This window comes from Oncorhynchus nerka, linkage group LG4 (genome assembly GCF_034236695.1).
Source record: "Oncorhynchus nerka isolate Pitt River linkage group LG4, Oner_Uvic_2.0, whole genome shotgun sequence".
NCBI lineage: Eukaryota > Metazoa > Chordata > Actinopteri > Salmoniformes > Salmonidae > Oncorhynchus > Oncorhynchus nerka.
The window spans coordinates 75,235,050-75,259,490 of record NC_088399.1 but is presented as its reverse complement, the minus strand read 5'-3'; the positions used below and the strand labels follow the sequence as shown (position 1 = coordinate 75,259,490).

The 24,441-nt window shown below is 43.7% G+C and overlaps 1 protein-coding gene across 1 annotated transcript in view; it reads right to left on the bottom strand.

Annotated features, from left to right (window-relative positions):
• The window catches only part of LOC115128595 (adenylate cyclase type 2-like), an 82,881-nt gene that overhangs the window by 55,074 nt on the left and 3,366 nt on the right, over positions 1 to 24,441 (bottom strand). Inside the window, exons 2-3 of the mRNA XM_065017829.1 lie at positions 15,651 to 15,848; positions 2,270 to 2,431 (exon numbers count right to left, since the gene is read on the bottom strand). Of these exons, the coding sequence (XP_064873901.1) occupies positions 2,270 to 2,431; positions 15,651 to 15,848 (360 nt within the window). The remainder of the gene's footprint in view (positions 1 to 2,269; positions 2,432 to 15,650; positions 15,849 to 24,441) is intronic.

The following is a 24,441-nucleotide window of genomic DNA, read 5'->3' as shown; positions in this document are numbered from 1 at the left end:
CACGCACGCACGCACAGACAAACACATACACGTTTGTTTACCTGAGAGGGATTGAGACTGGCTGTGGCTGTGTGTGTGTGTACCTGTGTTTGCATGTGCACTTGCCTGCCTGCCTGCACGCACAGATATGTGACAGACTTTGTGAGCAACATCCTAGCCTTTTATTTCTGCGTAGGCACTAATATTGTTAGCATTGACCAGCAGCACAGACATAATGACCACTAAGGCCTGCTGTAGCTCCACTGACCTAGCTAGCTTCTGTAGAGCAGGTTATTGTGATCAGTTAATTTATTCAAAGGCTGCATCCCAGAAGGCAGGCTATCCCCTATGTTGTGCATTACTTTTGACCAGGGCCCATAGAGAATATGATGCTATTTGGGACAGAGGCTCAGCCTCTAGCCCCGGCCCCAGTCAGTCTTTATAGGACAGTTCATTTAGACTGAGAGCTCTACTCTGGTAATGAAGAGTGTACTGAGGACACACATAGTAGAGGGAGACAGAGAGAGAGAGAGAGAGAGAGAGAGAGAGAGAGAGAGAGAGAGAGAGAGAGAGAGGAGAAGAGAAGAGAAGTAAAGAGAAGAGAAGAGAAGAGAAGAGAAGAGAAGAGAGAGAGAGAGAGAGAGAGAAGAGAGAGAGAGAGAGAGAAAGCGAGCGAGACAGGGAGAGAGGGAGAGAGAGAGAGAGAGAGAGAGAGAGAGAGAGAGAGAAAAAAGAGAGAGAGACCCTGGATAGAAGCAGTTTTACGTTTCTTGTCAAGAGTCTTGCCCTGAGTCAAAACTGAGTGGTTTCTGCTAGGTAGGCCAGGCAAAGCTGATAGGCTCATAAAAAGGAGCTTTTTGGTCTTAATTAAAGGTTAGGGTTAGCAGTGTGGTTAAGGTTAGGGATAGGTTTCAAATCAGATTTGATGACTTTACGGCTGTTCCAGCTAAAGACCAATCTGCAGAGCTGCCTCCAGTACATGAGTCATCTCAATAAATGCCAATGTGCTGGATAGAATGGGTCTCAATGAGTCACACACACACTCAGCTATTCCAGCTCTGTTCGAGGGCACTCTGTAAAGGTATGAGTCATCATCCGCAGCTCAAACTGACTTACCATTAGGCAGAAGAGGCAATTGCCTCAGGCCTCACATCATCAAGGGGCCTCATGAGCTGTGCATAAAAAGTAAATACACAAATATACATATATAATAAATAAATAATAATACAATAATTTCTCCATTTGAGGGCCCCCATGTGCCCCTTGAGACATAATAAATAATAATAATAATTTTAAAATCCCCATCAAAATCCGTCTGTTTAAGCTAGAGATATCTTTTTTGCATGGTCTGCGTCTCAATTCCATCTGAGGTGAAAGGTGGTCGAGCTATGGCGTGTTTGTCAGACCAGGAGACATCGGTCTTCTCACGAAAACGCCTATAGCGTCCGAGCGGTTTGGGCGACATACTAATTTGAATGGAAAGATGAGACTCTCACGCCCACGATGGTGTTTTTCTGTTTTGCTCTATGACCCCCACAAGTGTCACGGGACTCGTCTGAATGTAAACCGGTACATGGGCCAAAAAATGTATGGAAGTGAATAGGGCATTTCCATGTAAAAAAGGTATACAGCTAATTCCACAGTAAATAATAAAATAAATCCTGAGCTTTCTTATATCTCAGATACAGAACAGACACTTTAAAAATGACTTCCTTTTGATAAAATGTTTGACTATCTGGTTTTCCATGTGTGAATTGGTTATTCAATGCGTTTCTATGGGCTAATAGCAGTAAGGCAAAAATTCAGTGTTTCATCAAATATTTTTTTATATATTTTGTGGGGATTTCTACAAGGGTCCTACAATTCTAAATCAAATAGCTACATGATCCTCTGACCATGTTAAAACAATTCCATATGATAGCTTAGTAGACACCCAGCCCTGGGCCCATAGACTCTAGGGGGATATAATAAGCATTTCTTTAGTAAAAGAATGCTGCTGATAATACTGCTATTGTTGTCACGGCAGAGGCAGTGGGCATGTACTGTATGTGTAGGGCATGTACTGTATGTGTAGCCCATGTATCTGATGCTGGCATGTCATACTATTTTTGGCCAGACAGCATCAGATACATGGTGTGTGTGTGTGTGTGTGTGTGTGTGTGTGTGTGTGTGTGTGTGTGTGTGTGTGTGTGTGTGTGTGTGTGTGTGTGTGTATGTGTACTCATCCATCACTTTGCATTCGTGCATGTGTGTATGTGTTTAACAAAGGTGTGTGTGTGTGTTCTCTTACCTGCCACACCAGTGGTTCAAAGGCCTCTGCAGTAGACGCCAGACACACACTGAGTGTGATTGTGTGTGATAAACATGTGATGATGCTGGCTATGACTGCTCCTCTCATGGAGAACGGCAGCATGGTGTAAACCACAAACACTATGAACAGGAAGAAGGAGACCTGGGAGAAAGGAAGACACAGGATATTACAGGGGGACACTTTAACATGTTACACCACAAACAGTGTGAACAGGAAGAATGAGATCTGGGAGAGAGGATGACGTAGGATATTACAGGGGGACACTTTAACATCTTACACCACAAACACGATAAACAGGAAGAAGGAGACCTAATAGAGAGGAAGACACAGGATATAACAGGGGGGACACTTTGACATGTTACATCACAAAAAGTAGGAAGTCATGGGGAGATTCTCAATTGGGGAGAAGTTTGTCCTCTCCTTGACTCCTCAGTCCTCCTCTCCTCCGTGACCCAGAAAGTGATAAGTGGTTGAGTGGTCAAGCAGAGTGTCAATTCTTAGTAGGCAAACAAAGGAGTCTGCTCCCCTCCTCGATTATCTACTTCGGCAGAGGATGCACAAGGTTATCCTCGCGGTGTCCACGGTCGTTATATCCGCCACACCCTCTTTGAATCAGCTGTTGTTTTCTTGAAGGAGAAAAGCATGCACACATTTTAAAATGACACGCATCTTATCCTTTTAGCATTAAAATATCTTGCTAAATTCATTTTTTATCACTTCACACATTTATTGTGGGATTCCACCCCTTTGAACATCCTTTGCCTGATGGAGAAGGAGGGTCTCATTTCATGCAAGCGCCACGTTTCCTCTTCTCGCCTCTGCTCCTCGATTACCTTTTGACCTGTTTCAAAGTGGAGAGGAGAGGACGGAGGAGAGCAAAACAAATTGAGATTCTCCCATTGAACATTACAGGGAGACAATTTAACATTGTCGGATTCAGGGTTAACTTTGAACATTGAGATATTAAAGACATGATAGAACAGAGGCATAGTACATAAAGGAGTGAGATCTGTAGAAAGACAGAGTGGCTGTGGAATGTGCTGGGTGGACAGGAGAGAGTCACGGGAGTGCGATAGGTGATGCGAGAGGACATCTGTGGATTAGACGAAGGAGGGATTGAGGTCAGGAGGTCAGGAGGTCAGGTCAGATGCCCTGATGGGAGAAATAATGGTTTATTATCCTGTTACTCTCTTCCTGTGGAACCATAAGATGTAAGGGTTAGAGAGAAGGAGGGGTGTCTAAAGTGGAGTATATATACTTGTGATGGTGGGGACATGTTTTTGGCTGAATTACAGCTGTAAGGACCCTTTGGGAAGAATTCAACTTGGTTAAGCTTCTCTAGTGTCCGTGAGTTATTTACCCTGAAAAATGAGAACCTAACAACATGTTACACGATGACAACCTGGGAGAGAGGAAGTCACAGAATGTTACCAGGAGTCACTTCTGTCACTGCTCTCTGTTCCACCAGGCATCAGCATAAACTTTTTTGTGACTCATATAAGTTTGGTCTCCTGCATGAATCATGACTAAGGTTGCAAAATTCCAGTCATTTTCCCAAAATACCCAGGTTTTCAAAAAAATCCTGGTTGTACGATTCTAGATTTCCTGTATATTTATTTTTTTATTCCGGGAATCTGGAAGTGTCCAGAATTGTGCAAATCTAATCATGACTAATGGATCAAGTGTGCGCATTAGCCTACCGAGCTAAAGCCTTACATAGAAACTACCCTGGCCACGTTGTGTGCGAGAGCATTGCAAAATAAATGTACACACACAGTGCAGTGAAAAGGTATGTTCCCCCTTTCTGATTTTCTCTATTTTTTAAATATTTTTGACACGGAATGTTATCAGATCTTCAATCAAAACCATCAGACATAACGGGACCCATCTCGTCCAAAACTGTTATTCAATCATTGTTTCAATCAGTAATTGTCTCTTTTTGTCAACAATCTACACAAACCGATGGGGTAGTATTAGGGCCAAGTAAAGAGGGAAATCAATTGCAAAGGTTGGTGGTACTTGGATTTATTTGATATTTTTTGCACAATAGTAGTTTAAAAAATAAAAATAATTAGAGAATAAAGTGGAAACATTTTAAGAATAAAGCAGCAATAAACATCTTAAGAATAAAGTCACAGTTCTATTTCAAGATGAAAGTAGTGGATTTGGTTAACTGCATGTCTCCCTGGCTCCCTGTTGCTGTGCAGGCCACCACTGGACTGTATTAGGATGTAGTGCCTGGCCTTAATACACTGCGTTCTGTCAGTCACATCACTATTTTGTGTATGCAGCCTAAATGTAGTCCTAAAATATTCTGAGGTTATTCGCCTCCCGCAGTGGTCACCAACCTTTCCATCGCGATCGGCTGGTCCATCTCCAAGTTAGTCGAATAAACATTTCCAAACATTTCTGTAAAAAAATTATGATAAAGCCTTGCATTCCTATTTTTTTAATTGTTTCATTCTGTTTGAAGTAGGTGCACTTGATTCAGCAGCAATAGTGGCATATTGTTCCCATTTTTAATAATTTTATGTAGAAGAAGGCATATTGTTCCCATTTTGAATAATTTTATGTGTCTGAAGGTAGAACACCGGCTACCCGGCAGGCCCAGAGAGCAAATCAAGTGCACCTATAAGTCTAACTCTGGCCAATCAGATAGCTCAGATCACTGTGTCTGCAGTTTCCTCAGTCCATAGATTGTAAAAAGAAGCCTCAAATGCCGAGAAAAATTGATACTGTGAGATTACGAATACAGTAAAAGGCTTCTGTTTTTATGTGTAAGTTCATGTTTAAGTTGTTATTCAGCACCTTTATAAACCATATAAACGTTATAAGCCACCAGCACTGCAGCTGCAATGAATAAGTATTGCAAAGTGTTCCGATAAACTTGCGTTGTTATTGTTAGCGGCTGGTGTGTTTTTTTAAATATCGAGGAATATTCCACTTTCTCTGGTCATTATTAATTTGTTGCATGAGGAAGAAATAATTCAGTGCGACTTGAGTTTCGCTATTAGCTGGAACAGTCTTTTCTCAGCAGAGGGAAGGCTGACTATCAGATGCAGGCCATCAGTCCAGTAAAGAAATCTACACAGTATATATATAATATATATACAGTACATGTAACCAACTTCATATAGCCACGCAGAAGAAAGGCACACGGACACCTTCACTTCAGGTTGACTTGGTTTTTATTTGCAGTAAAAGACATCAAACAGTGATGACAGGCATTGACAGGACGGTCAGAATATCTCTCTCAGACTGAAGAGCAGGCAGACCAACTTTCCAAATAGGGGAGAACCCACTAGTTGTTCTTTCAAGGGAAATAATACAAAAAGCTGTAAGTCTGAAGACCTCTCGTATTGCCAACCTTAATACAATGGCAGCAAATATTCTTATGAATTCAGCAACACATAATGAAAGCAAACTTTATTACTATCACCCCTTTTCATGAAGTGAATGGTTTCACCCACTACTCTACCCGGGAACTGCGGCGTTCTTTGATATCTACATTGCACGCAGCGCGAGCGAGGTTGATGGAAACTCTACATTTTCACTTTGTCACACTCACCCCTGTAGAATTCCATCAACCCATACAGACCTTAAAGACACATTACTAAGGCGAGCACTTTAAACTACTGTGTTTATCACAGCTGCTTTTAACTTCAGGTGTCAGCCTGTGGGATGGTTTTCTGTCCCGCTGTTTAATAGTACAGTGGCTTAGCGATTTCTGAAAACCCTTTGATAAAGTGGGAGTAATAGTTCATCATTCTGAGAAATGACTGGACCCTCTTCAGTCCAGGGGTTTTCCCATCCATCTCCATGAGGATGTCATCTCACTGATGGCCGTCCCTTTCCCCTCGTCAGTCTGAATCCCTTTTTGAGACGTCACATGGCCCAAGAATTTCATAAAACGCAGAAGGAAGTGCCACTTATTTGGGGCAAGCTTCAAATTGTTGTTTGAGAGTCTACTCTAACTGTTCCATCATCTAGATAGCACAAAAGGGAGAGATAGTTCTGGTCTCCAAAGATTGACATCATCATCCTGCAAACATAACTGGGCTGTTGCAGAGGCCCTGAGCCATTCTGTTATATTCTAAAAGGCCAACTGGTGTGGTAATGACTGTGTATTTACGATCCTCTTCCTGTATGGGAATATTGTAAAATCCAGATGTCAGATCCATTGTGCTGAAAAGGCAGTTTACCCCAATGACGGCAGTGGATCGTCTTGATTTATTAGGGGATAAGCATCCTTCTCAGGTCTCGCATTGAGCCATCAGAAATCTGTACAGATTCTGAGTTCACCATTTGGTTTCCAGACAAGAACAAGAGGGTATGCCCACTCACTATTCGATTTCCCGAGGAAGTCACATTCTTCCATTTCCTTCAAGGTTTGTTTCAGTTTTTGGAAGTCACATGGTGGCACTCTGGTAAGGAAGTCTGAAAGGCCTCTCATCGTTCAGTCTTATTCTATGCACAAAGTCTCTTGCTTCGCTACATTCTAGTTTCCCTCCGGAAAATATGCTGTGATATTTCATAACCAGGTCTGCCATCTTGTTTTTCCATTCATCTGATACTTCACAGGAGGCAGTGTCAACATCAGTCAGACACATTTCTTTCAACCCATCAGCATATGTGCGTTCTGTTCAGTTGTGGTTCCAATGATTTTCTGTGCGGCATCTTGTTAATCATCACATTGTCCACAGCAGCTGTTGTTTAACTCCAGGTCTTCTAAAGCTATACAGGAGTAGACTGTACATCTGACAGTTTTGCATTGTGCTTCAGTGTAACTGGGAAATCTGGGAGATGAATGGGGATCCATTTGTCACCCCAGAGTGGGCATACAGTACGACCCACTAACAAACTCCTCTGTTCTCCACGGTACGTTGTGGGCTCTACAATAACAGGACTGCCAATGGAAAAGGGCCCTTCTCCTTTCAGCCTACCCCAGACTAATTGTTCATGTTTGGGGGATAGTGTCACACACCGGTTGAGAACGAAGGTGGCAACTTTCTTTTCCGGGCATTTTACTTTGTTGCCACCGGTCAACATTTGCCAGTGTGCTTAGAATACCCCTCTGTACTTTTCAATAGATGGAGGACATGTTTCAGTACATGTTACTGTTAGATCAGAATCGCCGTCATAACCATTGGCCTGTACAGAGAATGAAGTCAAAACCACAGGTCCAAATCCCCATCTCCTTCCATGGCTTTGGAAAGGGCCGATGTAGCAAGCTAGCTACTGCAGGACATCAACACAAGCAGACCAGAAACACACGTTTTTCTGAAAATGACATTTCGCTTAGGATGTCATTTGATTGGTGTGGAGCCAAATCCAAATTTTCCCCCCTTGAGGAGAATTTAACTGGTCAAATGCTTGTTGGCATCAATCAACCAAATGCTACAGTAGAAACATGTCATACTATTTTGGTCCAGGTAGCATCAGATACATGGGCTACATATACTGAGACAGAGGGGTGCTGTTTCCCTTGCTCGGATGATTTTTCTGGTGAGATTCAGCCACTTGCAAATTGACGGAAAATTATGAAAACATAGAGACCAAAGACAAATTAGTATTATTATATATATACACCACCGGTCAAAAGTTTTAGAACACCTACTCATTCAAGGGTTTTTCTTTGTTTCTTTAACACTTTTTTGGTTACTACATGATTCCATATGTGTTATTTCATAGTTTTGATGTCTTCACTCATTTATCTGCAATGTAGAAAATAGTAAAAATAAAGAAAAACCCTTGAATGAGTTGGTGTTCTAAAACTTTTGACCGGTAGTGTATATATATATTTGTATATTTGGGGAAGCCTGACTTCCCTTGGCATCCATGAATACACACCACTTCTAAAATAACAACCCAATGTTAATCTCCCAGGACAGATGAGCTAGCAATAGCAAGCTAGCTAAATGTCCATGAATGTTTCATGTGTGTTTCACATGCCCCCAAATGAATATAGTTGTTTCACAGTTGGTTTTTATATTTTAACCTGTGTGTGATGATCGTATCTGGTGTGGATGGACAAGATTAACATGCGTGCGATAGCAAGTCTACTCATCATACAACAGTGGTATTGTGAACCTTTAGCAGCACAGATCTGTTAAAAACAGCACAAATCATATCACATGTTATAGTTATAGCAATACTGATATACCAGGATCAGAACAGGAAAGGAGGAGCTGGACGCAGGAAGTCAACAAAACAGATAGGGGGCTCATGGCTCAGAGTGTATCCCATCACAACCTGTGACCCTGACTCCCCGCAGCACCATGGACAACAACCAACAGTGGTGTCTGACAGGGACCGGAAGTAGGAAGTGGAACAGGAAGTCAACAAAACAGATAGGGGGCTCATGGCTCAGAGTGTATCCCATCACAACCTGTGACCCTGACTCCCCGCAGCACCATGGACAACAACCAACAGTGGTGTCTGACAGGGACCGGAAGTAGGAAGTGGAACAGGAAGTCAACAAAACAGATAGGGGGCTCATGGCTCAGAGTGTATCCCATCACAACCTGTGACCCTGACTCCCCGCAGCACCATGGACAACAACCAACAGTGGTGTCTGACAGGGACCGGAAGTAGGAAGTGGAACAGGAAGTCAACAAAAGGTCAGGATTAGGGTTCAGGAGGACAAAAGGAAAGACAGAGAGATGACAGAGACTGACTACTAGAGGGAGAGAGAGGTTGTTGAAAGAGAGATATAGAGAGATATTGAGTAGAGAGAGGGGTTGACAGTGACAGTGACACTATCTAGCCCAGCTATTTTCCAACACAGATGCAATTCTTACCACCAACCCACCAACTCTGACCTCCAACCCAATCATAAAAGAAAAACAAAAAGCTTAGTTGCTGCTAGCACATCATTTCTGCTATTTTTTTCATACACTTTATTTTCTATAGTCAAATGTTATATGGCCTACTTTTCCAACAGCTTATATAGTGTGAGACTTGGGGGGTAGAAATGCTAATAAAAAATACTTGCTCATTGCTGACTTCCAAAAAGTTTGAAGAGACATGCTGACTGGGCGGGGTGCATATATTCATGAGCTCGCATTGACAGACAGCTGTTTGGAGATCCTATGGCCAAGAAACTTGAATGCAGTGAGCAGTGTTCCAGTAAAATCATCTCAAGCAAATTTGGTGAAACACAAAGCAACTCAAACAACGTTGAAATTGCATTTTTTTCTATCCATCTCCCGTTTTTCGTGTCTCTTGTGATGTGGTTCATAGCAGCACTGATGGATGTGTTGACATGACAACTGCATCAGAGTTTTGAGAGACCCTTCCCCGCCTTTTGTTCCATGCTGCCTGAAGACCTAGCTAGCCAGTAACTTGTTAATACCAGATACAGATAAAAGTGGAGACATAAGTACAGTATCTTTGCCGTAAATGAGTATAAACTAATTGCTGACACCCTACATTCACATTTTGGCACCAGTAGAGTAGCTATCTAGCTATATAAACCACGCCCCTCCGGAAACATGCATTCGCCGATGATGGTTACAAGGCGGTACTTATTTAAATTAGCTAAGATAATATCATGTTAGCATTGGTGTATTAATAAAATGAGAGTTAGGGTGATGTCACCCTATCCCTTAATAATCCCACCTCCTGTCTTCCAAGGGTTTGACATTGGCGAGGGGACCAGGAACTTTATCAATGTAGAAGCAACAGTCATTTTTCATACGTTGGTCATCATACATTGATTTGGTTTCATCCAAATATCATCCAATTTCATGAAAAACATGATTATGACTGTTGACCTTTAAAATAGAGACACTTCTCTCCTGAGTTTTCCAGGAGCCAATTTGTGTGCATGAGGTCTGGAAAGAGTTAAGTTGGAACAGGGGGAATTGATATACCCTATCATTTCTCTACTCCTTCTACCTTCCTTATCTCGCTTTCTCCCTGTTTCTTCTCAACCCTGCATTCTAATACCCTATCATTTCTCTAGTCCCTCTGCCTTCATTATCTCCCCGTCTCCTCTCAACCACCCTCCCAGCCTTGCATCCCGTCTCCCTGTTTCTTCTCAACCCTGCATTCTAATGACCCCTGTCCCATTCACTGAATCATAGCTTTCTCCTTTTTTCTCATTCTTTCTCTCTCCCTCTCGCTCTCACACTCAATGCCTCTGACTTTCTCTTTCCTTTTCTTTCTTTCTGTGGCGCTCTGTCTTTTCTCCCATCTCATCTCTCTCTCTCTTTCTCTCTCTTCATATCTCTAGCTTTCTCCTACTTTCCCTTCCTTCTCTCTCCTTCTCTCTCTCCATCCCTTCTCTCTCTTTCCATCTCCTCTCTCCCCACCCCTTCTCTCTCTTCCCACCCCTTCTCTCTCTCTCCATCTCCTCTCTCCCCACCCCTTCTCTCTCTCTCCATCCTTTATCTCTCTCTCCATCTCCTCTCTCCCCACCCCTTCTCTCTCTCTCCATCCTTTCTCTCTCTCTCCATCTCCTCTGTCCCCACCCCTTCTCTCTCCTTCCCTTTCTCCATCTCTTCTCCTCTGTGTGGTAGGCTCCAGAGCCAGCCATCCAGCCAGGTTAGTGTGAGGGAGGGTTGTATTGTTTTGATGGTACCAGGTGTGTGGAGCTCTAGTACAATCTGCCTTCCACTAATACCTGCTCTCTCCTGAGAGATTCAATCAGGCCCAGACACAACCAACTCCTCAGCTAAAAGGGCTGCTCTGTGTGTGTGTGTGTGTGGTGTGGTGTGGTGTGGTGTGGTGTGGTGTGGTGTGGTGTGGTGTGGTGTGGTGTGGTGTGTGTGTGTGTGTGTGTGTGTGTGTGTGTGTGTGTGTGTGTGTGTGTGTGTGTGTGTGTGTGTGTGTGTGTGTGAGTGTGTGTGTGTGTGTGTGTGTGTGTGTGCATGTATGGGTGTGTGTGTGTGTGTGATAGATTGTGAGAGCCTCTGTTACTAAGCAGAACATAACCTGTTATAAACTTTCAGATGATTTATTTCTCTCTGGCCTGTGGTCTCTCTCTGTCTATAGGGAGTCCACACCCCTATTTTTCTGTTTATCCCTACCCACACTCTCTCTGTATGAGGACATGCTGTAGTCTCAGCAGTAGTTACAGACAGTGTTATTTAGCTCATTGGGTTCCATCAATATGGTTGAGAGTGTTCTTCCTCCTGGCTCCAGGCTGGTTGACTCACAGCAAAGAGCCATTTATCTCCTTCTTATAGTCTGAGCCATTTACCATCATCACAGGACACCTGAGTGGTGTTCTATAACTGACCTACCTGTCATACAGTGCCTTCAGATAGTATTTCCACATTTTGTTGTGTTACAGACATTGAATATTCCTTTGAACATGGTGAAGTTATTAATTACACTTTGGATGGTGTATCAATACACCCAGTCACTACAAAGAAACAGGCGTCCTTGCTAACGCAGTTGCCAGGTAGGAAGGAAACCGCTCAGGGATTTCACCATGAGGCCAATGGTGACTTTAAAACAGTTACCAAGTTGAATGGCTGTGATAGGAGAAAACTGAGGATGGATCAACAACATTGTGACAGAGTGAAAAGAAGGAAGCCTTTACAGAATAAAAATATTCCAGAACATGCATCCTGTTTGCAACAAGGCACTAAAGTAATACTTGTCCTGAATACAAAAGTGTTATGTTTGGGGCAAATCCAATACAACACATTACTGAGTACCGCTCTCCATATTTTTAAGCATAGTGGTGGTTGCATCATGTTATGGGTATGTTTGTCATCATTAAATCATTAAGGACTGGGAAGTTTTTCAGTATGAACAAGAAACAGAATGGAGCTCAGCACAGGCAAAATCCTAGAGGAAAACCTGGTTCAGTCTGCTTTCCACCAGACACTGGGAGATGAATTCACCTTTCGACAGGACAATAACCTAAAACACAAGGTCAAATATACACTGGAGTTGCTTCCCAAATGACAGTGAATGTTCCTGAATGGCTTTGAGTTACATTTTTGACTTAAATCTGCTTCAAAATCTATGGCAAGACATTGACAGTTTGACAGAGCTTGGAGAATTTAGAAAATAATACCTTGCAAATATTGTACAATCCCGGTGTGTCACGCTCTTAGAGACTTACCCAGAAAGACTCACAGCTCTAATTTCTGCAAAAGCTGATGTAAATACATGCATGTATACTTATGTAAATTTGATATTTCTGTATTTCATTTTCAATAAATTTGCTCAAATGTATAAAAACATGTTTTCACTTTGTCATTATGGGGTATTGTGTGTAGATGGGTGAGAAGAAAAAAGATAAATTGAATCCATTTTAAATTCAGGCTGTAGCACATCAAAATGTGGTATGAATGCTTTCTGAAGGCAATGTATAATAACACTCGTTCTCCTTTCAACATGTTACCTCCTCAAGCTGCCTGCTAAGAATGTGGAATAACCACTGGAGTAATGATACGAGATTACTGTCTGTTTAAGGAGGAAACAGGAAGAGAGAGAGAGGTAGAGAGGGGTAGAGAGAGAGAGAGAGCGAGAGAGAGAGAGAGAAAGTGAAAGAGAAAGAGGGAGAGAGAGAGCGAGAGAGAAAGAGAAAGAGAATGTGAAAGAGAAAGAGAAAGAGGGAGAGAGAGCGAGGGAGAGAGAGCGAGAGAGAAAGAGAGAGAGCGAGGGAGAGAGAGAGAGCGAGAGAGAGCGAGGGAGGGAGAGAGAGAGCGAGCGAGAGAGAAAGAGAGAGAGAGATAGTGAGGGAGAGAGAGAGAGCGAGAGAGAAAGAGAGAGAGCGAGGGAGAGCGAGAGCGCGAGGGAGAGAGAGAGAGAGAGCGAGAGAGAGAGAGAGAGAGAGAGAGAGCGAGAGAGAGGGAGAGAGAGAGCGCGAGGGAGAGAGAGAGAGAGAGCGAGAGAGAGAGAGAGAGAGAGAGAGAGAGAGAAAGGTTGTTTAATAATGCAGTATGATTATGCTCTCACAGATGGAGAGATGGATAAAAATAGCTCCACCACGATGAGAGAAGCTAGGAGGAGAGAGGGGATGAGGGAGGGAGGGAGAGGGCGTATGAGGGAGGGAGGGAGAGAGAGAGTCAGTGCCGCCTCTAGCCTTTTGAGGGCCCTAAGCGAGATTTAGTTGGGGTCCCTCCCACCTCGTGGGCAAAACAGTTTTGACAGTGGATACGTTTTTTGCAGGATTAAAGTATTTCCTGCAATTCTACACATTTTGCCAAGGGGTGTAGAGAGAGTGTTGCAGTTTCAAGCACACTTTCTACAATTCTTCACATTTTGCTATGGGTCGGAGAACATTTTGCAGTTTTAAAGCACATTTTCTACAATTTACACATTTTGCCATGACTTATGCCATGGTCATATGATGTCTGTGTGAGTGACTTTACAAAATCAACAGGGGCCCCCTGGAGGTCAGGGCCCTGAACACATGACCTGCGTGGCCGGTCGGTAATTTGGTGATGATTATGCCTACTACAAGGTTTAGATAGCTGGCTAGACGACCTCACCTAGCAACCTACATTTTTTTTGCTGAGATGGGCTAATTGAGTGACTGACATAACAAGTGGAAACTACTGGTGCACTACCCGGCTGAGTTCCTTTTTGGTCGGGTGCCACCAAGCGACCGCAGGGCCCTGCACTCAGCGCATGATCTGCGTATAGTAAAAGGCGGCTCTGGAGAGTGGGATGCAGAGAGGGAGAGGGGGATGGAAGAAGAAAAACAGAGGGGGAGGGAGGGAAGGAGAGATGGTAGGAGAAGGAGAGGGAGGTGAGGGAGGGGACAGGTGCAAGGGGGAGTGAAGGAGTGAGAGGTAGAGATGGAGAGGGGGAGTGAAGGAGAGGAACAGAGGGGGAGAGAGGGATGGAGAGATGGTAGGAGAAGGAGAGGGAGGTGAGGGAGAGGACAGGTGCAAGGGGGAGTGAAGGAGTGAGAGGTAGAGATGGAGAGGGGGAGTGAAGGAGAGGAACAGAGGGGGAGGGAGGGAAGGAGAGATGGTAGGAGAAGGAGAGGGAGGTGAGGGAGGGGACAGGTGCAAGGGGGAGTGAAGGAGTGAGAGGTAGAGATGGAGAGGGGGAGTGAAGGAGAGGAACAGAGGGGGAGAGAGGGATGGAGAGAAGGTAGGAGAAGGAAAGGGGAGCAAGGTTGAGAGAGAGAGAGAGGAGGAGAGGAACAGAGGGGGAGAGAGGGATGGAGAGAAGGTAGGAGAAGGAAAGGGGAGCAAGGTTGAGAGAGAGAGGGAAGGAGGAGAGGAACAGAGGGGGAGAGAGGGATGGAGAGAAGGTAGGAGAAGGAAAGGGGAGCAAGGTTGAGAGAGAGGAAGGAGGAGAGGAACAGAGGGGGAGAGAGGGATGGAGAGAAGGTAGAGAAGGAGAGGGGGAGTGAGGGGGAGAGAGAGAGGGAAGGAGGAGAGGAACAGAAGGGAAAGGAGGGACAGAGAGAAGGTAGAGAAGAAGAGGGGGAGTGAGGGGGAGAGAGAGAGGGAAGGAGGAGAGGAACAGAAGGGAAAGGAGGGACAGAGAGAAGGTAGAGAAGAAGAGGGGGAGTGAGGGGGAGAGAGAGAGAGGGAAGGAGGAGAGGAACAGAAGGGAAAGGAGGGACAGAGAGAAGGTAGAGAAGGAGAGGGGGAGTGAGGGGGAGTGAGGGTGAAATGGAAGGAGACCTTGTAAGGTGAGGTAGAGGGGCAGAGGGATATAAATAGAATTTGCGGAATAAGTTGAGACAGAGAGACGTGGGAGGGACTGGGAGAGAGCGAGATAAAATGGAAAGGAAATTGGAATGAGAAAGGGAAGGTGGGAGGGTAAGGAGAGTAACATGAATAGGCCTATATTTAGAAAGGTCATGTATCAGTCTCCTGATCGTTCCCCTCCTGTGACCTAACACTTAAATCACACATGAGGAACAATTAGCACACACCTTATTATCTCTCAAATACATTCAAGACACACACAAGCACATACGCACACACAACAAGCTGGTAGCGTAGAGGTTAGGGAGGGTGATCGCCGGGTCAAATCCCAGATCTGACAGGAAAATCTAGTGGTAAATGGTTCTAAATACCATTTCCAGCCACAGTGGTCTTGAGCAAGGCACTCAACCACTAAAAGAATGGTTCTAGGAGTGCTGCACCGTGGCTGGCCCTGTGGCTCCAAACACTTGAATGTGTATCTCCAGGGATTGTGTTGAAAAGCAAAAAAGCTACGTTCTCTTTAATGGACAAATGGACAATAAAGTATTAATGGACAGTTTTCTTCTTCTACACAAACATGTACACACAACTCTGACCAACACGCACGCCTGACGCCTGACGCATGCGCTCGCGCACACACACACACACACACACACACACACACACACACACACACACACACACACACACACACACACACACCCCACCCCACCCCACCATCTCACCTGGTCCCAAGGACAGAGGATCCCCCCGGAGAACATGAAGAGGTAACCCATGGCAACCAGGCAGGCCCATATAAGGAGGGAGAAGAGGCGGAGCATGCGGTTGAAGACGGACTCTATGCAGACCAGGATGAAGATGGAGAGGAAGAGGAAGAGGGTGGTGGGCACGGTGATCAGGAACGCTAGGTGGTCCTCCATGTTCTGGAGAGAGAGAGGGAAGGAGAAAGGAAGGGAAGTAAAGAGAAGGAGAGAGGGAGGGAGAGAGAGACAGAGGGAGCGGACGGGGGAGAGAAGGGAGGGTGGGGGGAGTGGAGGGAAGTAAGACTAGGAGAGAAAAACGAGACTTTTTCTGTCCTCAATTCCTGAAGGAGACAGCTTCACACCGCCTCTCTCTCTGCTCCCCCCTCAGAACTGTAAATAGCTCCTTCAAGTGTGTGTGTGTGTGTGTGTGTGTGTGTGTGTGTGTGTGTGTGTGTGTGTGTGTGTGTGTGTGTGTGTGTGTGTGTGTGTGTGTGTGCGTGTGTGTGTGTGTGTGTGTAAAAATTGGTTTTGGTTTTGTGTTCAATTCCCGCAGAAATCACATACACCTAGCCAATTAAAAATGTTTACTCTCATTAGACAGACAGACAGACAGACAGACAGACAGACAGACAGACAGACAGACAGACAGACAGACAGACAGACAGACAGACAGAGACCAGAGAAGGTGCTACTATGTCACTTCTATCCTCCCACAGTCACTGTCAGCATTTAAAACCTGCCAACACACTCTCTCACACACACGCACGCACGCACATAACCGGAAGGTTGCAAGATCAAATCTCCGAGCTGACAAGGTAAAAATCTGTTGTTCTACCCCTGAACAAGGCAGTAAGAATGTGTTCTTAACTGATTTGCCTAGTTAAATAAAACACTATCAGGCTACATTGACATGACCCCACCTGGCTACTGTCTGTGTCTCCCCCAGGTTAAAGGGACAGGTAGCCTGATGGTGTGGTATTATAGTCAGAGGTCCATTAGCAAGAAGATCCCTCTAGAATCAAGGTGACATTTTATGTTTTTGTAGGTTTCCAGGATGTCGGGAGGCGGCGTCAAAATTGTCCACAGGAGTAAAAAAAGAGCTTGGATTTAACCCAGATCTATGTAATGAGAGACTGTAATTTAGACCACTGCACCCTCCACAATGAATTAACAAAGGCAATCAATTGCTAAACTAAACCCTGGAGTTGTTTTTCTAAACTCAACCAATTAGAATTAATGCATGAATTTAATTAAGCCAATTGCAAACCCTAACCAATCAGAATGAATGCCTAAATTTAACCCTATCCCAACCCTAAACGAATCGGAATGAATGATTTTCTGTTTTACTTAACCAAGTCATAATTAATGACAAAATCAAGGCAAGTCAAAACCGGCCACTAGGGGCAACAGTGAGCATTAGTACAATCTAGTAGGCTTGGGTTTTGCTAGGGCATTGTGGATATGGATGGTGGTGTAATTTGAGGGTCTTATGTTCAATCCCAGTTACTGGCACTGAGGTGTAAATAAACTATTTGAAATTTGGAGAAACGTGCACAAATGTCTAATTTTGCAGTGAGACCGTGAGAGCCTGTTGCCTTAGAGGTAGAGGCCGGATGGAGGTCAAGGCCTAATTCTCTGACTTCCAGAGTACAGGGTATGAATCAAATATTTACCCTTCCCTTCTGACCCTCTAAGAGTTTATCAATTATAGAACAATACAGAAAAGTCCATCATTTTCCAAGTGAGGAACATTTTGCATAAGCACATTGAGAGCCTAGAATATTATCAGAAGTCCCTGCATATGGTGACCCTGTGAACAGTAGCATACAGTCTATCATTCTGCAGCTTTATGATTTGTATTTCATGATTCTATGGTAGAATAGTGTTGTTCTGTGATGATTCTATGGTAGAATACACTGGTGCTCGCTGGTTCTATGGTAGAATAGTGCTGCTCTGTGATGATTCTATGGTAGAATACACTGGTGCTCCCTGGTTCTATAGTAGAATACACTGGTGCTCTCTGGTTCTATGGTAGACAAATGCTGTTCTGTGATGATTCTATGGTAGAATACACTGGTGCTCCCTGGTTCTATGGTAGAATACACTGGTGCTCTCTGGTTCTATGGTAGACAAATGCTGTTCTGTGATGATTCTATGGTAGAATGCAGTAATGTTCTAATATGCTTCAATAGAGTTCTATTTTATTTATTTATTTGGTCATTTAGTAGACACTCTTATCCAGAGCAACTTACAGGAGCAATTAGGGTTAAGTGCCTTGTTCAAGGGCACAGACAGATTTTTCACCTCGTTGGCTCTGGGATTCGAACCAGCAACCTTTTGGTTACAGGCCCAATGCTCTTATATTCTACTGCTAGGCTACCTGCTGCCCCTCTATGGTTGAATAGATTGTTGCTCTACGCTTCTATGCTAGAACACATGGGTGCTTTATATTTCTATGCTAGAACACATGGGTGCTTTATATTTCCATGCTAGAACACATGGGTGCTTTATATTTCTATGCTAGAACACATGGGTGCTTTATATTTCTATGCTAGAACACATGGGTGCTTTATATTTCTATGCTAGAACACATGGGTGCTTTATATTTCTATGCTAGAACACATGGGTGCTTTATATTTCTATGCTAGAACACATGGGTGCTTTATATTTCTATGCTAGAACACATGGGTGCTTTATATTTCTATGCTAGAACACATGGGTGCTTTATATTTCTATGCTAGAATAGGATGGCGCTCTACGTTTCAATGCTAGTATAAGTATGAGTCGGGGTGTTTGGAGCCAGGCTGAGGTGAAGGGGACATATTGTTAGGGGGGTAGAGAAATGCATTAACAGCAGTACATTTACTCAGGGGACTACTAGCTAGCTACTGACGTCCCAAGCATCACAGAGAACAAACACCCAGAGAGAATTATAATGAGCTTTAAATATATATACACTCACAATGCATACACAGAGCGCAGACACACATGTACATACGTATCTACGTACGCATGCACAACACACACAACAAACACACCGCTACGGTCACAGCCATTAATACCAATGCTCATTTCATCCCTAAACCACACTCATGAATATTTGATCCTGTGTATAAAAGACCAATTAATGCAGTGACTCACTAACTGTGTGATTAGCAACACAATGACTTAGTTTACCTTTGTCACACACACATATGCTCGCAGGAACACACTTGCAGACACACACATACATATGCACACACCAGTGGTGTGTATTCATGGATGTCAAGGGAAGTCAGCCCCCCCCCCCAAAAAAAAATACTTATCTTATCTTTCGTCTCTCTGTGTTTCATAATTCTCCTTCAATTCACAAGAGGCTGAATGTATCGCACCGGAGAAAGCATCCGAGCAAGCGAAACAGTGCCCTTCTGTATGTGCAGGCCATCTTTCTGATGCTGTCTGGTCATAAAGAGTATGACATTGTTGCCGCCCGTAGCATTGAATGAAATGCAAGGGAAGCCAGCGAGCATTTGGCCTCCCTTGATAAAAAAGTATACAAAATTAGCGAGCTTAACTGTGAACGATCCTGGCACACCAAAAAAAAGTGTCAATGGAAGCCAGCTTGGATTGTTGCAGCTAGTTGTGTTCCTAATTTTGCCATGGATAGATATAGGGATTTGGACTTTTGGTTTGACTTAATTCTCCGTACTGGCCGATGATTATAAAGGCGATTCTGATCCAACCATTAATTCATACATTGTGCCCCTGGCCTGAGAGGATGGAAGTTCAATATGTAGTTAGATGTAGAAGGCTAATGTTAACTAGCTAACGTTACCCGTGAATGTCAGTTTGGAAGCATTTTAGCCAGGTAGCCTAGGATAACAAAACATATCCAGATAGTTTAGGACAACAAAAAAATAGTCAGGTAGCCTAGGACAACAAAAAAATAGCCAGGTAGCCTAGGACAACAACAAAATAGCCAGGTAGCCTAGGACAACAAAAAAATAGCCAGGTAGCCTAGGATAACAAACAAATAGCCAGGTAGCCTAGGACAACAAAAATATTGCCAGGTAGCCTAGGACAACAAAAAAATAGCCAGGTAGCCTAGCATAACTAAAAAATAGCCAGGTAGCCTAGGATAACAAAAAAATAGCCAGGTAGCCTAGGACAACAGAAAATAACCATGTAGCCTAGGACAACAGAAAATAGCCAGGTAGCCTAGGACAACAGAAAATAGCCATGTAGCCTAGGACAACAGAAAATAGCCATGTAGCCTAGGACAACAGAAAATAGCCAGGTAGCCTAGGACAACAGAAAATAGCCATGTAGCCTAGGACAACAGAAAATAGCCAGGTAGCCTAGGACAACAGAAAATAGCCATGTAGCCTAGGACAACAGAAAATAGCCAGGTAGCCTAGGACAACAGAAAATAGCCATGTAGCCTAGGACAACAGTAAATAGCCAGGTAGCCTAGGACAACAGAAAATAGCCAGGTAGCCTAGGACAACAGAAAATAGCCATGTAGCCTAGGACAACAGAAAATAGCCATGTAGCCTAGGACAACAGAAAATAGCCAGGTAGCCTAGGACAACAGAAAATAGCCATGTAGCCTAGGACAACAGAAAATAGCCAGGTAGCCTAGGACAACAGAAAATAGCCATGTAGCCTAGGACAACAGAAAATAGCCAGGTAGCCTAGGACAACAGAAAATAGCCAGGTAGCCTAGGACAACAGAAAATAGCCATGTAGCCTAGGACAACAGAAAATAGCCAGGTAGCCTAGGACAACAGAAAATAGCCAGGTAGCCTAGGACAACAGAAAATAGCCATGTAGCCTAGGACAACAGAAAATAGCCAGGTAGCCTAGGACAACAGAAAATAGCCAGGTAGCCTAGGACAACAGAAAATAGCCAGGTAGCCTAGGACAACAGAAAATAGCCAGGTAGCCTAGGACAACAGAAAATAGCCATGTAGCCTAGGACAACAGAAAATTGCCAGGTAGCCTAGGACAACAGAAAATAGCCATGTAGCCTAGGACAACAGAAAATAGCCAGGTAGCCTAGGACAACAGAAAATAGCCAGGTAGCCTAGGACAACAGAAAATAGCCAGGTAGCCTAGGACAACAGAAAATAGCCATGTAGCCTAGGACAACAGAAAATAGCCAGGTAGCCTAGGACAACAGAAAATAGCCAGGTAGCCTAGGACAACAGAAAATAGCCATGTAGCCTAGGACAACAGAAAATAGCCAGGTAGCCTAGGACAACAGAAAATAGCCAGGTAGCCTAGGACAACAGAAAATTGCCAGGTAGCCTAGGACAATACAAAATAAAAGTGTGTACTGTATGACAGAGTCACAGACCGTTTCGACAACATGAAAGAGAGGATGAAGGCATTGGTGTTTCTCTAGTAGGGATAGTCAACTTATTTTTCTTCTTGCACGAGCACGCACACACATGCACACAGAAATCAGAACCATGGACATCATATTTTGTTTACGTTGATTGGACTAAATTATTTTTGGTATCTTTTAGTTGTTACTGTATACGACTAAGCAGAGGTGATGTGATGATGTTGAAGTGTAAATGGTGCTGGAATAGTGGAGGCAGCTCCTGTTTTCTTTGCGACTTGCGGTAACTCTCCATGGTTCTAAATCAATAGTTGTTTAGTGGTCCGAAAATGTCAGAAAACATTAACTTGTTTACCATGCTGTAGGTCATGTAACTGTCTGTTGCATTCAATACGCTTTGTGGACTTCACTGGATAGAGGTTGCTATCCAGTTTTGTGAAAAAAACAAAGATGTGCTTGAGTTTATTCTGCCACTGTCTCTTCTTATTGTCGCAGTCTGAGGCCTATATATCACGGTGTCAAGGCATATGAACTAACAGGTTATAGAGCAAACAACCCAATTATCACAACACATAGGTTGTAAAATTGCTTTTTTTCTGGCTTTCCCAGTAATTTTACCCACGCACTGCTATTGACACACACACACACACACACACACACACACACACACACACACACACACACACACACACACACACACACACACACACACACACACACACACACACACACACACACACGCTTGCAGGAACCCACATGTGTACATACACATACACATGCGCACGCACACGCACATGAACACACAAACCGAACAGCTCATCTCTTCCCGGTCTGTAACTAAATAACTGAATAGTCCTGCTCTTTCACCACTTTACTGCTCTCATTAAGCCTCTCTGTGGTGAAAACTCCTGCCATTTGCACATTTCATACTGTTAACTATTTAAAACCAATTACAGCTATTTAAGCCTATTTCGCAGGCAGGATAAAGAGAGAGGGGGGAGGTTACCAGCTCTACAAGAACAATTACCTCCCTTTTACCTCAGACTGACTGAATCCACCTTTATAAAAGGGGGAAGAGGGAGGGAACATTATCAGCGAGAGGGAAGGGTTCGTGCATGTGTGTTTGCGTACCACCATATGTGTGTGTGCGTGTGTATATGAATAGCATAGGTAGCATGATTTTTTTTTTTAAATGCAACTTCCATGTTTTCTGAAAGTCTTGAAAATGTATCCGACACATTATGCAGATTATTAGACATATCTCGCCTCTCCCTCCCTGTCATGTTTAATGGACAGCCACCATTGTAGAGCCTAGAGCTTTCTATTCTAGAAGTGTTACAACATGACAGTGTGAAGTGTGAAAGTGTCAGGGTGTTAAGAGTGCCACAGTCTGTGTGTGTGTCTGTGTGTCTGTGTCTGTGTGTGTGTGTGTGTGTGTGTGTGTGTGTGTGTGTGTGTGTGTGTGTGTGCATGTGTTTGACGGTGTGTGAAGTGTGAAGACAAGTGTGTGAAGAAGGCTATCACAGATCACCGTCTCTTCCTGGGATATCTTGGAATAGAGACAGAGGGTGCAGCAACATCAACAACAGAAGTGTCCAGACTAATGTTGCGGGGGTCAGCTGTTTGTTCACCCGCATCCGCCCGCAATTGCTAATAACCCATCCGCAAGCGCCAGACAATCAACAACTATATGTGACAAAGTGAAAATCTGAGGCCCGCAACTGACCCTAACCCGCTAATATACATTACAAGACCAAAAGTACATGGACACCTGCTCGTCAAACATCTCATTCCAAAATCATGGGCATTAACATGGAGTTAGTGCCCATTAGACATTTGACAAACTGAGGTGACATCCTATGACGCTGCCACGTTGAAAATTACTGAGCTCTTCAGTCAGCCATTCTACTGCCAATGTTTGTCTATGGAGATTGCATGGCTGTGTGCTCAATTTTATACAATGAGTGAGGCTAAAATAGCTGAATCCAATTTGATGGGGTGTCCACATACTTTTGTGTATAGTATATAAACAATGTTTTTGTCCACATACTTTTGAACAATGTTTTTGTCCACATACTTTTGGTCATGTAGTGTAACTGCAGGGACTGCGGGTTATGACTCAACCCTCACAACACGAGTCCAGACAAGGGTTTCACCATTAGAGTAGTAACCCACACTGACATTAATAAGTAGTTCAACAGTCAAATCTGTTCCAATATACAGGAAGGCATACAGTAGTTCAACAGTCAAATCTGTTCCAATATACAGGAAGGCATACAGTAGTTCAACAGTCAAATCTGTTCCAATATAGAGGAAGGCATACAGTAGTTCAACAGTCAAATCTGTTCCAATATACAGGAAGGCATACAGTAGTTCAACAGTCAAATCTGTTCCAATATAGAGGAAGGCATACAGTAGTTCAACAGTCAAATCTGTTCCAATATACAGGAAGGCATACAGTAGTTCAACAGTCAAATCTGTTCCAATATAGAGGAAGGCATACAGTAGTTCAACAGTCAAATCTGTTCCAATATAGAGGAAGGCATACAGTAGTTCAACAGTCAAATCTGTTCCAATATAGAGGAAGGCATACAGTAGTTCAACAGTCAAATCTGTTCCAATATAGAGGAAGGCATACAGTAGTTCAACATTCTAACTATCTGTTCCAATAGCAGTCCTTTTCACAACCAGAGATTGCCAGGGTGTGGAAACATAAATAAATGGACTAAACAGGGAAATAAATAGCAACCTACAATGGGTGGCCAGTATTCTGTCACAATGCGTTACCCCCTGAACTGTATAATGCACACACACAGTCTGGTACAATTACTGCATGATCCCTTTTTTCCATGTTATCACTCGGTCACTCACTCGGTCACTCACTCGGTCACTCAGTCGGTCACTCAGTCGCACACACGCACGCACGCACGCACGCACGCACGCACGCACGCACGCACGCACGCACGCACACACACACACACACACACACACACACACACACACACACACACACACACTTAAAGCAATGCAACCTCAGGACTATATGAGAGAGCAATCTTCAGGGATATTTTCTCTGGAAACACAAGATAAGCTTCGATAGGAAATTAGAGACTTCCTGAGATACAGCACAGGCAGGGTTTCAGGGTAAAACCTCACGACACACACACGCGCAAAGGCACAAACGTACACACACACAAACGTATGAACATGCGAGCATGCACGCTCCCACACACACACACACATAGAAAATCTCAGATCAGTTGTTTTTGTGTCTGACATTTCAGCAGTACTAGTGGTGCTTTGGTTAGGCTTCTGTGGTTGTACTGACCACATAAACATCAACATCCTCTTCATGTTTCCACAGGTACACAGACTGCATTAAACACAACTCTTACTGGAGTGCTTTCTGTCTATTGTTTGTTTGCTAGTATGTAAGATATGTGATAG